Below are 15,571 nucleotides of genomic sequence, written 5' to 3' on the forward strand. Positions count from 1 at the left end.
TTGATATACAAAGTACTTTCTGTTGGACTATTCTGAAATCCCTGGCCAATCAAATAAGTATGTATCTTCTCATACCATGCTCTTGGAGCCTGTTTGAGACTATACAAAGCTTTACGCAATCTACATACCTTTTTCTCTTGACCTTTAACAAAAAAACCACTTGGTTGACTTACATAAACTTCTTCCTGCAAATCACCATTCAAAAAAGCAGTTTTGATATCCAATTGATGCACTTTCCAACCATGATGAGTAGCAATTGCAACTAGTGATCTAACTGTGGACGCACGAGAAGTAGGAGCAAAGGTTTCATCATAATCTATGCCTTTCTGTTGCGCATAGCCTTTTGCCACAAGCCTTGCTTTGTACCTGTCAACAGTACCATCTTGTTTCCTTTTTACCTTAAAAACCCACTTTGTACCAATAGGCTTTTTACCTGTAGGCAAGTCCACTAGATCCCATGTATGATTCTTATGAATAGAATCAATTTCTTGCTGCATAGCATCTTTCCACTGAACACACTCTAAAGCTTGTTCAAATGAATCAGGCTCATCTGCATCACAAAGAGTGCTAAAGCAAGCCAAATCTACTTGCTCTCTACCAAAAGTAGTACCAGCACGTGTTTTTCGTGGCAACGGTGCATCCAACTTGCTATTCTGCAAAGTTTTTTGAACCCATTTAGGCAAGGTTCTTTCTTCCCTGAGAACTTCTTGCTCTTCACGCACAATTTCCTCTACATCATGAGGTGTCACATGCTGATCAAAAGATTGATCAAGATTATCAACCTGTTGTGATTCTTGATTCTCCACAAAAGAAGGAAGCAAACCTTCAAATACATCATGTGTCTGCATATGAGGTACATCAAAAGCAACCATAGGTTGAGCAGTAGTTTCTGCAAAAATTACATCACGACTTTCAAAAATCTTGTTTGTAGCAGGATTGTAAAGTCTATAACCTTTACTTCCACTACTGTACCCCACAAATATACATTTGATTGCCTTATCATCAAGCTTCCCACGTAACTGCTGAGGGATGTGAGCATAAGCAAGACAACCAAAAACACGAAGATAACTGACTGAAGGTTTTTTGTCATATCAAGCTTCATATGCAGTAATGGTCTTCAAGGCACGAGTAGGACCCTGTTCAAAACATGTGCTGCACAAGCAACTGCCTCCATCCATAGCTTATGAGGCAAACTCTTAGCCTTGAGCATACATCTAGCCGTCTCCATTAAAGACCTGTTCTTCCTTTCTGCAACACCATTCTGTTGTGGTGTGTATGGCATAGTGCATTGGTGTTTAATGCCTTTCTTTCCCAAAAAATCCTTAAATGCACCTGACATGTATTCACCTCCTCGATCGGTACGAAGAGTCTGTACTTTGCAACCTGTTTCATTTTCAACCATGGCGACATGATGTTGAAAAAGTGCAAACACATCTGACTTTGCTTTGAGTGGATACACCCAACAAAACCTGGAAAAGTCATCAATGAAGGTCACAAAATAAAGGCTGTTTCCTATAGATGGCGTCCTCATAGGACCACATACATCACTGTGTACAAGCTGCAACTTTCGTGTCGCTCTAACTGAACCATCCTGTGAAAATGCAAATCTGTGCATCTTTCCAAGAACGCAACCTTCACATACATGTCTTGGTGGCATCTCCAATAAAGACAAATCATGCACCATATTATGACGTTGTAAAGTCATCAAACTGCCATAACCAACATGCCCAAATCTAGCATGCCACAACTCAGCATCCTGCATGGCCTGAGTCTTTGTTTCTGCGATACATACCTGAATCTGCTTTTCATAACGATCTAGCACAAATAGTCCATTGTCCAGTGTACCTGTAGTGATAAGAGAATAACCATTCTCTCGATCTCGTACAACACATCTGTCATCCTCAAAAATGACCCGAAGACCATTTTTTGCAAGAGAGGATACAGACAACAAATTCTTCTTGATCCCTGGAACATATAAGACATCTGGCAAGCATAAATCTGAACCATCTGAAATGGTAATCAAAATCTTACCAACGCCTTTGATTGGATAAGAAGCATTATTTGCACATGTCACCTTCTTTCCTGTTGGAGCTGCATCCAATGAACAAAACAAATCCTTCCTTGAAGTAATATGCCTAGATGCACCACTATCAAAGTACCAAATCATTTGTGTCTTGTCAACACTGTAAGCAGAAAAATCTGAACATACTACAAAAGCATAAGAATCCTGCACAAAGTTTGCAGACTCTTCTTTAGCTGTAGAAGAATCACCAGAAGCTGAAACAACCAAACTTGACTCTTTCTTCTTTTCTTTAGCAATTCGCTTTTTACACTCACTAATGTAGTGACCAGGTTTCTTGCAGTAGTGACATTTACCTTTCTTCTTGGACTTGTCGGAATCACCTTTAGACTTCTCTGAAGACTGTCCTGCACCAGACTTGGAGTGATGAGCACTCTCTTTACCCCTGTTTTTGTTCTGTACAACAAGAGCATGATCCATACCATCCACCTGTAAAGACTTGTTCTTACGTGATTGATCCTCCTGCAATAGCAAAGCCACTAACTCTTCAAAATGAAGAGGGTCAGGATTAGCTCGCAAAGACAGAGTCAAAGAAGTCTGAAAAGTCAAATAAGATGGTGGTAGTGAATTGAGTGTTTTGGAAACCAAGTCCTTCTCTGGAATCACTTCATCAATGCTAAGCAATTTCTCTTTAAGATCCCTGATTTTTGTAAGATGCTCGACAATATCGTCACCTTCGTCCATCTGTATTTTGTCAAGTTGTTTCTTCAAAAACTCTATTCTGGCAGTGTTTCTTCCTCCAAACATAGCTTGCAGAGTGTTCCAAGCATCCTCAGAAGTTCTGCAAGATCTGATATGTGGTGTGATTGTGCTCTTTATGGTTAAGGCAATCACAGCCATAGCCTGTGCATCTTTAGTATCCCATCTCTTTTGCTCTGGAGTTACTTGTGAGGGTCCTGCACCAACAGCTGCACCACGACCAGGCATGGCAGGTGCAATGCTACCTGGACGAACTTCATCTCCAGATACATAATCCCACAATCCTTTACCAACCAAAACATTTTTGGCCATAAAAGACCAAAGAGAATAGTTGGTACCATCCAGTTTGTCTTCGGATGTAAACGCGCCAAAAATCTCTTTCTCCGTAGATTGAGCCATACTGTAGATGCACATAAGAGAGCAAAAGAACCTCCAAGAGATTCACAAATCTCCTCTCCAATGCAAGCAAAACTCTACACAAAATCTCAGCACAAAGCTAAGACAAGCTGCTTCCCAAAAGAACTGTTTACCTGAAGAAAATATGTCAAAAAGCACACCCTCTTGATCTAAACGCCTCTGAAAAGTAACTTCTGCTACGCTGCTCAGAACAAAATTATGAGGGCTCGAACGGCTTCGAAAGGGGGGTAAAACCCCAGGTCGCCTACTCAGAATACTCCCGGAACGTCGAGGATGCTCCCACGAGCAAATTTTCCGAAAATTGCCTGAAAATTGCGATTGCGCGTGCGGACGCGAAAACGCAAGTAGAGGCTCTGGAAATCACCTTGCTCTAATACCAATTGTTGAAGATGATGAAACAGGAAACAGAAGGAAGACTGCAACTCAGAGTAGGAAGAAGATGGAGAAGGAGAAGACACAGAGCTTGTGTACGAGATCTCTGTAGTCTCTCTCTCTGTATTGGAATAATAGTGTTTACAAACTCAGAGCAACAAAGCTTATATGAAACCCTAAGAGATAAGGTGTCCTTTCACACCGGATGTCCAAGGGGAAAAACCCAGTGGGAGAAAAGTGCCCCTGGTGAAGAGCGTATACACACTAACACTACTACATGTCTACATGAGCCACTTACAATGATGTGGATTAAATAGGTGGAAAGATGAGGTGGTGAAGTGGATCCTCTCATTTGCCATTTTGGATGATGTTATATCAAATTGGTGACATGGATTGATTAGGTGGTAGAAAAGGTGGATGATGAGTTGGCAAGGTGGTGATATGGCATGCTTGGTGTTTTATGGGGTGGCGGGTGATGTGGCATGCTGTGCAAGAACCATGTACAAAGTGGCACATGAGGTGGTGGATGACATGGTAGCTAGGGTGAAGTGGCATGCAAGGTGGCACTTAAGTGATGGATAACTTGGCAATTAAGGTGATGTGGAATGCAAAGTATCATAGTCAAAGAGTTCACTTTGATGATGTGACAAGTGATATGGGGTGATAACATGGATAGTTAATGATCTGGCAGCCTCCTTATATGAGGTGGATTAGCTAGTTAGTACTAGAAGAGTAGGAGAAAATCATGGATGATGATGGAAAATTGTGAAAATTCCTAAGTTTGGGGCATTGCCAAAACTAAGGAGGCACACTTGTGACCTCAAGTGAATTGGACAAGTGACCAATTAAAGTAGTAGAAATGTAGTCTTCTGTTGCTAATATTGGCTCAAATTTTTTATATGGGGATCTTGCAAATACGGGTTATAAAATATATGAAAACCAAAATAAGTGACAATGGATAATATTTATTAGATGTTAAAAAAAGCTCTAGCAAGGTCTTTGGAGTAGCCTTTGTTATTTTTTAAGCTTAGAGATCTTTAAAAAATGAACCATTAAAGATCGATATTTTTTGCCATGGTCACATTTCTTGTAACAAATATATCAAATGACCATTGGATATTTCAAAATAAGTTCTACATCATGAGATATCTGGTGTTAAAAATTTTGATTTTTAGAAACAATGAATCTACAAAAGAAAACAGAATCATAATTAGGTCCATGCTCAAAAAATAACAATAACTCAAATTACTTTGGTTGACATGTGCAAAATGGCATGCCAAACAAAGAAGCCAAGATGAAGCTATAGGTGATTGTTCATCAAGGTCACAATGATATGACAGGGCATGCCGGGCTTAACTAAAGTAGTCCTTAAGCACTAAAATTTCCATTTTGTTGTTAAAAAATTAAGGATCAAGTGTTTTGATTGTGTTTCCAAGTATGTGTATTGTGTGGCCACCAATCCTTGCCTCTTAAAAGTAAGTGCAACCAAGTTAAAATGATGTAGGAGCAACAAAAAAATATTAGTTCCAAGCATTTTTGGTGGGGGAAACTACTAAAAGTGGGTACAGTTAATCAAGCAACCACCCCCAGCAAAGTGTCACTATTAACATCGTGGTATCACATTTGCTATTTGCGATGTGCATATCAACACTAATAGCAATGTCATATGAAGAGCCAAAAACTATCAAGTAATGAGCATCAAAAAGCTTAAGAAGACATATTAGTGTAATAATGTAGTACTATTCTACTTTGCATCAAATCTCTCTCCCCCCTCCCCCCTCCCCCCCTCTCTCTCTCTCTCTATTAGTGGTAGCATCTATTTAGTCTTGTTAATCACATCATATATGTATTAGCATTGAGTGCTACATTAGATTATCCACGATAAGCTCTACATCAATTGGTATCAAAGATGTAAGAATGACTAGCATTTCCTAATTACTAGTAGATGTATAGTCTAAGAAGCTTCTAGTCATTTCTTGATTACCAAGCATTGGGCGTGTACTTGAATTAATTCTTTGGGCCAATACCCTTTTTGGCTAGTTGACAAGGTATTAGAGACTGAACATTTACATGTGTGTATAATTGCATGTCACGTATATAGTTCAATTTCCTTTTCCTCACATCAATAATTGCTTACACTTCACTTGTCATTACAAGCTTTAATTGACATATGTTTATTGCATTTTTCAAGGTCATTCTTTTGAGTCTATGTGTGCTTGATTTGAGCATTGCTAGTGCATTTAAAAGAATAAATAATAATCAGCTAGTTTCTGGCACAATTTTTCCTTTTAATTAGTTTCCATTTACTTATTATGTTTAGTTTCAACTGGTGTGTACAAAAAGATATCATCAAGTCGATTTCACAGAGCCCAATTTTGCATCATTTAATAACCATTTGAGTCTTCATTTAGATAAAATGAGAGGAACTAATTGCATTACTAAATTGGTGTGTATGTGTGTGTGTGTGGGAGCCACCCTTAGAAGAGACAAAGGCCTTTTTTGTGTGAGGGAATTTGTTACAGCCTTCAATGAGTTTTTAGCTCTACAATGCATCTAATGAGAGCATTAAAGGGTGTTATTCACCTTGCATCTGGTGACTCATGTGTCACACCCTATTCAAGAGAATTGATAAGCTATTCCGGGCATTTTTTGAAGTAAAAGTCCCTCTCAATCAACCCACAATTTTCTCTCAATCCTTTGTGTGTGTGTGTGTGTGTGTGTCTGTGTGTGTGTGTGTGTGTGTGTGTGTGTGTGTGTGTACAATAAAAGTGGGAGTTTGATCCTTTGAATCACATAAAATCAACCATATGTCCATATTCAAGATATATGGGGAAAACCCAGGAAGATATACAATGAGATCATGGGGGAGAATATATATCCCACAACATACCACAAAAAAAATATAGGGACAAAGATTAATCACATGGTGAAATGTTGCTATATAGATTGTGATTAAGTCTACACAATTCTACCCAAAGCTCTATCCACCTCATGCAATGTAGTGAAAACCACAGAGTCTAGTGCTACATATTTGACTAATAAAAATCATCTACTACAAAAATCTTTTGTAGCAACTCACAAAAAGCCAAGGGATTGTGGAACCTGTAGGCCATGCCTCTAAAGTCATCGACATCCACTCTAAGATTTCTTGAGATGTACCCCAAAATAGGATGCAGATCGATGGCACAACCATACTGTAAGAGAGGAAGGAGGGACCCACTCATCGTCCACCACAAAAGCCAAGGGGAAATACCATGATGCACATCTTTCTGACCAAACTAACTTCCCCAAGGTATTTCTAAAGTGACTCTCAAAAAACTCTTTGATGTCCATAAAGTAGTTAGCCTCAACCATTGTTTACTCCTATATGATATCACAAATAGCCTCTCTGGCCCAAAAGAAGTCCTTTGATAAAACTTACACTCTAAATTTGATCATGGGAGCTTCTCTAGGTAGAGGAAAATGTGGCATGTTCTTTATAGCTACAAGAAATACATATCAACACATAGTGGCCCACTTCTCAAGGAAACATTAAGAGATCTCCATGGACTGACTACAAAGAATTGTACAGGCAAGATCTCAAATAATGGTACATTTGTTGGTGATGCAAAACCTATTGTGTAGTCAAAATCCCCCACAAACTGAAAAAACTCACTCTCCTACCCCCCCTCAATAGTGTCTACTGTAAGGGGCACGTGTGATTGAATTTCAAAAAGATCCAATGTTTGTTGAGTTGTTCTATCTTGGGGAAACTCACATTGGTTTTGAACTGCCGCTGACTATTGATTCTCATTCTCTATCCCGCCATCCAATTCTTATGGGACCTCCTCTTGATCTTGATCTAGTAACCTCTCTTTATGAGGTCTGTTTGGGGGCTACTCTACCTCTATCAACCTCTAGCTCATTATCAATTTGTAAACAAGCTGAATACGTTATGCTTGAACCTATCTACATGTTTGTTTCTATCTCTATGATCTATATGTTTAATCAACACTATGCTATTGCTGAGCCCACTATTGCTAGTGATGTTAAGCCCTTTGATCCCTATCATGTTTTCCTCAAGGCTCTGCTATAGTGTAGAACTCAAATGGGTCTGCTATGGATGGCTATGAGAGATGACTCCTCGTATGACTAGTCTATCTCTTCTGTCACCCTCTAGGGCATCCATCAGAAGATGCCCCATCTCATGACATCTAAGACACTAGTTCAGTATGCACGTAACCATGCTCCTATACAAGTGTGATACCCCTTTTCAATCAAAACTAATGTTATCTAGGAGACTCTGGAAAAGCGACTTTAACATGATACTTTGTAACAAATGTGTGCAAAATGAAAGTGAAGGTGTCTAGTGCGTGTATTTGTGAGTGCATGTGTGCGAGGTGTGCAAATGAAATGAGATGAAGTGTGATGTAGGTATGCATGTTTATGTGTGAGGGTGTGGGTGGAAACTGGCCTACAACAAAACTCTAACAAATGTAAGTTAAAGGTTAGTGCAAGGGTTGAGGCAATGCAATTGGATGCAAGGCACGGGAGATAAATGGAAGGATGGTGAGGGGGGTGAGCAAAGGCAAAATAGTACGTTAGAGCTAGTAGTGTCAAAGGCATATAGGAGGCGGGCTTGCTTGCATTCATGCTCAACATTTACATGATGGGTTGCAAGGAGCGCTAAATTCATGATGGATGCCTACACAAACCCTTAGGGTTTGTGGCATGATTATGGTCATGCTGCAAACCCTTAGGGTTTGCAACATGACGATGGTTAAGGGAAATTTCAAGATGCCATGGATTTGGGTTCGTGACAAAAATTAGGGTTTTCTTGTTAGATTTAGGGTCGTGTTCTCTCTCCTCTCTCCATCTCTCTTTTTCTCTTTTGATTTCTCTCAATATATCTCTACTTCACTCTGTCTACTCTCTCTCTCTCTCTCTCTCTCTCTCTCTCTCTCTCTCTCTCTCTCTCTCTCTCCAAGTTCATTATGCTCACTACAAGTTCAAGAGTTTGAGAAGCACACAATACTAGAGTGCTCGACTTTTGTTCACATCCCAACTTGCTTCCCTCACATTTTCAGCCATGACTTAGACCTATACACTTTCCTCTGAACCACAGTACTGGAGACTCTCCATTGCAATTTGCATCACCACGATGTGTGTGCACACTTTGCATGTCACTCATGGATCATATTTGTGTGGTTTGTAGGTGTTTGCTTCTCATTGATGCCTCAGGATTCCCAATGTAGTGCCCTTTGCCTCTATACACACATGGGTGAGCGTGCACACACACACACACGAACACATATATTTAATATTCATCACCCATGCAGTATTGGTCTCCACACACAAAAACACGTGCAAACATAATGTCATACATACATGTGTATTCTTTGACCTAAAGCATTATAAAAAAGATATGGACAAAAGAACTATGTATTTCTTGGACAAGAATATGAGTGTTGTGGGTTTTGATAGGTGGATATGTTTAGTTTTCTTATTGTTGAAATATATTTTTGTGGGTCTATACAACCAAAAAGAAGAAATGTATAAAAATGTTGGAACCCCAACATGCATCACGAGGGAATCACTACCTCTTGATGGATATCATAAATAAAGTAGGATTTATAGCTAACACTTAAGATCACAAAAGAGCTCTATTCCTTAGTATAGTAGTTAGTTTAAGTGTTCTTAAGTTTAACATGGATAACAATTAATGATAGGCTTAGTGATACATGTTAGAATATTCAAAACCAATGGCTTGATTATTTTGTTTACATGGATGTAGCTCATAGTTTTAGATCTATATCCTTTCTTAAACATGCTTAGGGTAACTAATGTTTAACATTGAAATTTGAAAATGAAGACCATTAATGACACCTACTTTTGTTATTTTTGCTCTTAATACACAAAAAACTGGAACAATATACCTTCCGGCCATTCTTACTTTGAAGTGCAAAACTTTGAAATACAAAAGAAGTTTTGTACACATTGTCTTGAGGTTGGGAGTCTTGGTCTTTTGAACATGTAGAAATAGTCTTTTTGGATAAGTAATATAATTATATCGAAGGCACACAACCCCACACACGCACACACACACATGCAATTGCACCCGTACATAGATAAAATTATCCACACACTTGTACACATGCATAGACACAATTATGCACACAATGACAACACTCACAAACAAACAAATACGTCATCGTCTCTCTCTATCTCTCTCTCTCTCTCTCTCTCTCTCTCTCTCTCTCAATCTCATCACTAGCCAAAAGAGATTGGTACTAATCTCTTGATTTGGAAAAGCTATTATGTAGAAGGAGCAAATAAAATATGAGTTGTGGTAATTTACAGTAGACTATTGTCTGCCAAGCTGCTACAAAATAATACTTTTGTCATTGAAATATTTCAATCGACATTTGTACAATTTTCTTTGTCAACAATAAGAGATGGCTTCTAGTACTTGCTTGGCTAGTAAAAGTTTGGTTCATTTGTACAATTAGTTTCTTTCTCAAAAATGAGGGTTACATGGGACAACGCACCAAGCAATGGATCGATGGATTAGAGATTGATAGTTGCTTGGCTAGTGAAGGTTTGGTTCATCATAAGCAAGAAATGTTGTATGTTAGTAGCCATAAACATAGTTGATCATGGTAATGGGGAATGGAGAAAGAAAATGTATGCAGGAGAATGGAAAACAATTATTAACACCTAAACCTTGGAGTAGTGTCATGAATCGCCTAAATTAGACACACTGATTTAATGAGTGTGTCTACCTCTATACGTTGTCAAGATGAGGCATGGATCAAGCGCCACTCGCTCCACATGTTTGTGGACATAGCAGCCCTCATAAGAGCATTTGTAATAACTCCTGGAGAACAACCAGAACAAAGGTTTGAGCTCAAAAGAGAAGGTGTGCAATACATGAGCTATTGAGCTAGAAGCCCACCTTAACCATTGAAGGGCACTATCAGGGTACAATCCCATTGGCATATGTAAGTGCATGCTTATCTGCTATTTAATTAAGTGGGTATCTATTTGATTGGGTGGGTGTCTTGAAGAATAAGGTTTAATTCCCACCATCATCCAAAATGGCATATATATATATATATATATATATATATATATATATATATATATATATATATATATATATATATATATATATATATATATATATATATATATATAATATATATATAGAGAGAGAGAGAGAGAGAGAGAGAGAGAGAGAGCGCAGAAGAATGAAAGAGGATTGACCTAGGATAGATGTTGTTTTTAACACTCTTCTGACCGTATTTGCGCCACTTGAAGCCGTCCTTGAGCACGGTCTCGTAGTTGCTGGTGAGGACCACGTACTTGGGCTCGCTGAGATCCAGGCGTTTGAGACGCTTACTGCACCAGGGATGGGGAAAACGAATTACGATATTATGTGAGAACGACTATGAGAGATATAGTTTATAAAAAGAACAGTATGTGCATACATATACATAACGTACTTACCGGTCAGACGACAGAGGAGAGGCACGCGCTGTAGCTGCAGTGGAGGGGGCGTTAGCAGGGGGTTGCGGTGATGGGGGAGAGCTGGACTCTCGGCCATGGGCAGGGGAGACGTCAAGGGAAATAGGGGAGGAGTCAAAAGGGGGCGCAGGGTATAGGGAATCTTGGAAGCCGTCAAATGGATAATTAGGGTTTCTCAGAAGAGATAGGGCCGATATTGAGCGGGGATCAGCGAGGTGCTGCAAGGCCCGAGGAGCAGAGGACAGGACGCCGAGCAGCGCTGGTGTTCCCGAACCACCGGCCGCAAGACTAACAGAAGAAGAAGCTGAAGAAGAGGAAGCCCAGGCAGTAGTATAATGGAGAGGAGGAAGAGAGTCGAGCCAGGAGTCATCGATGTCTTGCAGATCGGATAGGCTATCGGGGGACTCCAAGTCAAGCCATGAGCTGCCGGAGATGGTGGGAAGGGAGTCATCTGCAGAGCAGGCCAGCTCGCTACTAGTACCATTGCTGCTAGACGTACTGCTGGTGCTGGTGCTGGTGCTACTAGCACTAGCGCTCCCCTGCACGGCTCTCACCCACTCCCCATACTCATACCCATCTCTCTCCCTTATAGCAGCGAGCTCTATTTCGCCCTGCTGACCTCCATCCCCACCGGCATACACACCCTTCCTCCCCCCGTCCCGCAACGTCCACGCTTTGTTTTCAGGCCCACGGCAGTGATCCACCACAAAGTACGCCTCATTGCTTTCTCCCTGCAAAGCTGCCCTCCCCACTTCGTAGTACTCCTTTGCAGCAGCCTCTCCTGCAGCCTTCCTCGCTGCCCATGGTGGATTGTCGATGAAACCAAAGCTCCTTCTGGTACTAAAGTAAAATCCACCTTCCATTGTCCCTTCAAACAAATATGAGTCTTTCATTCATTTATACCCCATCTTACCACTTCTCATTCATCGGCCACTCTCTATATCATCTGTTCGATGTGATCCCGGCCCCCAAACCAAAAAAAAGAAAGAACCCCACCATTCCTAAACAGAGGATATCATAGGCACACACTCTTTGTGCGAATATCACACACTTGAGTTGAACAGTGTAATCCTACTCTAGTCTCCTTCCATGGAAGATACTCAAATGCGACAAAACAAACAAATTGGGATTTTGATTGCTCTTATGATGAAGATTTTGTGGTGATTAGTCCCCATAGTTAGATGGTATGTTGCTCATGTTCAAATGGTTGATAATGGAAGTCTTGAATGGAAGATGACTTGGTTTGGAAGCTATGTGTGGATGCTCAAACCATGCCTATAGCTATTTGATAGCTTTAATAAGGAGAGTCCAATGGAAGAAAAGTTTCAAAGTCTCTTGCAAGTAGAGCAAACCTCAAATAGCGACTTGCATCAAATCACTCCCTATTTATGTCTACTCAATGGCTCAACCAAAGATTTAGCAATGATATTAGCACAGCAACCCAAAGATACCTCACTAAATGTGAATCACTTATAAGAATGGGTTTGGATACACTCGATCTCTTATGAAGATAATATTTAAGGAACTACAACACTTTGAGTGGTTTGCATCATCGTAAACCTAAAAATTGAACATTAGGTCTCCCAGTGCTAGTCCAAAACCTAAAGCAATTGGTGTGCCCCCTATGTCAAGCCACTCTCCATCTTTATGAGCACTTTTTTTAGAGTATGGACAAAGTAAGATCTTCTCAAACAAAAGTGCAATCAAATGGCCTTCCCCATGACTTGTTTAAGAAAAGCACAATATATTTTAAAATGAGCAAGTATTCGCTTATTGCGCAATGTTCATTATCTTCATTGTGGGCTACCTTTTGTATCCTCATGTTCCAATGGTAGTGGATTAATTTCAACAAAATCAAGGCTTGATTATATAAAACATCCTTTGAGTGTAGTTTTGATATTCTTGGTATGTATATAGTATACTTATTTATGTTCCTACATTCAAAGAATTCTCCAAGGGCAACACTTGTTTTTCAACAAGACAAACATTGAATCAATGTATTGGAGACTATGGGAGAACTATTGAGAAATAAAAAATTTATTTATTGGGTCTCTTTTTGTATTTCGAATTTGTGTCAACAACACACTTTGTTTTCAACAAGACAAACATCCAATCAATGTACTGTAGATTCTTCTAGGGCTAATGGGAATTTAATTTTCAATGTACTACATTTGAGGTGCAGATAGCACCTCAAATGTGTAAACTCCCCTCAAACTTTTACTTTTTATCTAGGCCACGTAAAAAATCTTAGTTCATCATATAAGTCTTCAAAATATTAATTTTTATTCAAGGGTTTGATTTTGAAAGAATTCCTTTTCCACTCCTAAACATAATCATAGATTTATTGGTGGTTCAAATTTTATAATCATGAAAATACTCTACATAATTGAAAAGCAAAGAATACTTTATATTTCTTTAACACTAGACTTGTAATGAGCCACAAAACTGGCTGAAGCCACAAAGATGGCTCACATCAGGATTCTAGTAAATGAAACATAACTTTTGTATATGACATCAAAATTTCATGAAACTTCTTTATTATGGGTTCGATTCAAGATATGAAAAAGGTTTCTAAAGATACAATTTACATGAAAAGCTAAAAAATAAAAAATTTACTTTTTTAAAATTAGTAAATTTTACGTAAAACTGCACTTCAACACTTAACTTGGAGAAGTCAAAAATGTTGGCAGTCTCTGTATATGGGTTAAAAAAGCTTGGTACAGCTACCACATACCTATTGAAGGATTTTTCAAAGAAGTTTGGATCTGCTTAACAATGATTTGATTTACTTTCAAAAGAAAATAGAAAAATTTTGTCCATGCGCACAAATTAGTTGTAGAAAATGGCAATGGATTAAAGACACCTTTAGACCTTCAATTAGCTCTGTACTATTTTTTATCAACTCATATTGAGTGTTGGTCATAATTCCTTGATATATTGAGAAATTTTTCACAAAAGGCTCAAAAAGCCACAAAAGTGGCTAGTTTTTTACAGAACTGGTGGTAAAATCCCAAAAATGGAGAAAAAAAAAGGGCATTGAACGCATGCGATAGATTAAGTGCTCATATAATAAACCCCCTATCATATTTCATTGCCATGGCATTCATAAAACATTTCAAAAATACCTAATCTCTACATTATACAACAGTAAATTCCCTCTTTTCCTAAGCATGTCCATCAATATTCCCCTTTGTTGATAGACTTCTCAATGTAAAAGTCTATTAATCAATATTGTCTAGAATAAGGATTTAAAAATAACAAGTGTCTTGAGCCTATGTGCTAGGCATACAAATTCAAGAGAGTTCCCCACTAGTCTATAAGTTAATGTGGTTCTTACAAGGTAGTCGTATCTCTCTTATACACCACCGCTATATCATAGTTAGGCTAACGTACAAACAAACTTTCACCTTTTAAATATGTGTGATGAATAAATCAAAAAAGGATTTAACAAACATTACTCTTGCTTCTAGCGAACATAGAAGCTAGATAAAGAACATTTGGGTTACTAGAGGGGCAATAATTTTGTATTTCGTTCCTTACCAATGTACCAATGTTGACAACGATTTTAGTATTGATTATGATTTTGAGGCTTGTTGCAAAACACTGCTACTGATGTGATCAAGTAATCTTGTGAATGTTTGATAATAGCCTATCAAGACCCATTCAATCGGACAAATTGTTTTTTTATATGAGTGTGATGTATGTCAATTGATAGAAACAATTAGTAGTGTCTTATAAGTGATCACCTTCTTCACAAGGCTTTTCGTATGCTTCTTTAATCATTAGGAAGCAAAAATATTGAAATTTTATTTAAAATATCTTGTGCTATTTATGGAGGTTGAACAAAGCTAGGAGAGTAAGATATAGCTAGCGTAAAATTGATTTATGTTTATTTGTACAAGGAGGATTAACATTGACATACTCACACAAAAACAAAGTAGAAAAAAGGGGGAAATATTTTTTGGATATGAGCACATTGTAGGTATAAATTCAAATATAGAATGATAAGTATAACTCTGAGTATCATGTCTACAAGCATGTCTGTCATCCTCACATGTGTGCTTATACGCCTTGCTAAAGAGTACTAAGTCAATAGAAAATTTTTCTAGGATAGTCCAAGTTTGGAACATCTAGATTAAGAATATATTTTGAGCTTTAATAGTACTTAAAAGAAAAATAAGATTTAAAGAATGAATTATTTAAAGTAAGATACTTGCCACCTTAATTGCCAAATGTAAAACTAATACAAAATAGATATTGGATTAATACTAAGATCAACATAACGCAGAGGGTTAAATTTGAAATTGTGCATTAATAACTGGCTCATGAAAATAAAATTCTAGGCTACAACAAGCTTATAGATTGAAAGCAAAGGCGTAGCTAAGACTAGAGATAAAACTTAGGGGACCCTTAATTATAATAGCTTATATCAACGCCTCTTCCTAGGAGATTTTTTGGAGGTTCATTCACATGATCAGAAGTGTACTAGAGGTATAC

The 15,571-nt window shown here is 38.4% G+C and overlaps 1 protein-coding gene across 1 annotated transcript; it reads right to left on the bottom strand.

Annotated features, from left to right (window-relative positions):
• Positions 1-9,862: 9,862 nt before the first annotated feature.
• On the bottom strand, positions 9,863-12,157 carry LOC147445334 (uncharacterized). The gene is made up of 3 exons (XM_086526004.1): positions 11,057-12,157; positions 10,814-10,948; positions 9,863-10,424 (listed from the first exon to the last, which is right to left on the bottom strand). The coding sequence occupies exons 1-3, from the start codon at positions 11,965-11,967 to the stop codon at positions 10,313-10,315; spliced, it is 1,158 nt and encodes a 385-aa protein (XP_086382130.1). The 5' UTR covers positions 11,968-12,157; the 3' UTR covers positions 9,863-10,312.
• Positions 12,158-15,571: the final 3,414 nt, after the last annotated feature.

This window comes from Adiantum capillus-veneris, chromosome 12 (genome assembly GCF_014529385.1).
Source record: "Adiantum capillus-veneris isolate H3 chromosome 12, ASM1452938v2, whole genome shotgun sequence".
Classification (NCBI taxonomy): domain Eukaryota; kingdom Viridiplantae; phylum Streptophyta; class Polypodiopsida; order Polypodiales; family Pteridaceae; genus Adiantum; species Adiantum capillus-veneris.

Bases quoted from the DNA above. Each gene is read 5' to 3' on its own strand.
- LOC147445334 (XM_086526004.1), bottom strand. From the start codon at position 11,967: ATGAAAGACTCATATTTGTTTGAAGGGACAATGGAAGGTGGATTTTAC. The intron at 10,949-11,056 runs GTAAGTACGTTA...TCCCTGGTGCAG, and splicing joins TCTCCTCTGTCGTCTGACCG to TAAGCGTCTCAAACGCCTGG. The intron at 10,425-10,813 runs GTCAATCCTCTT...GTTGTTCTCCAG, and splicing joins AAAAACAACATCTATCCTAG to GAGTTATTACAAATGCTCTT.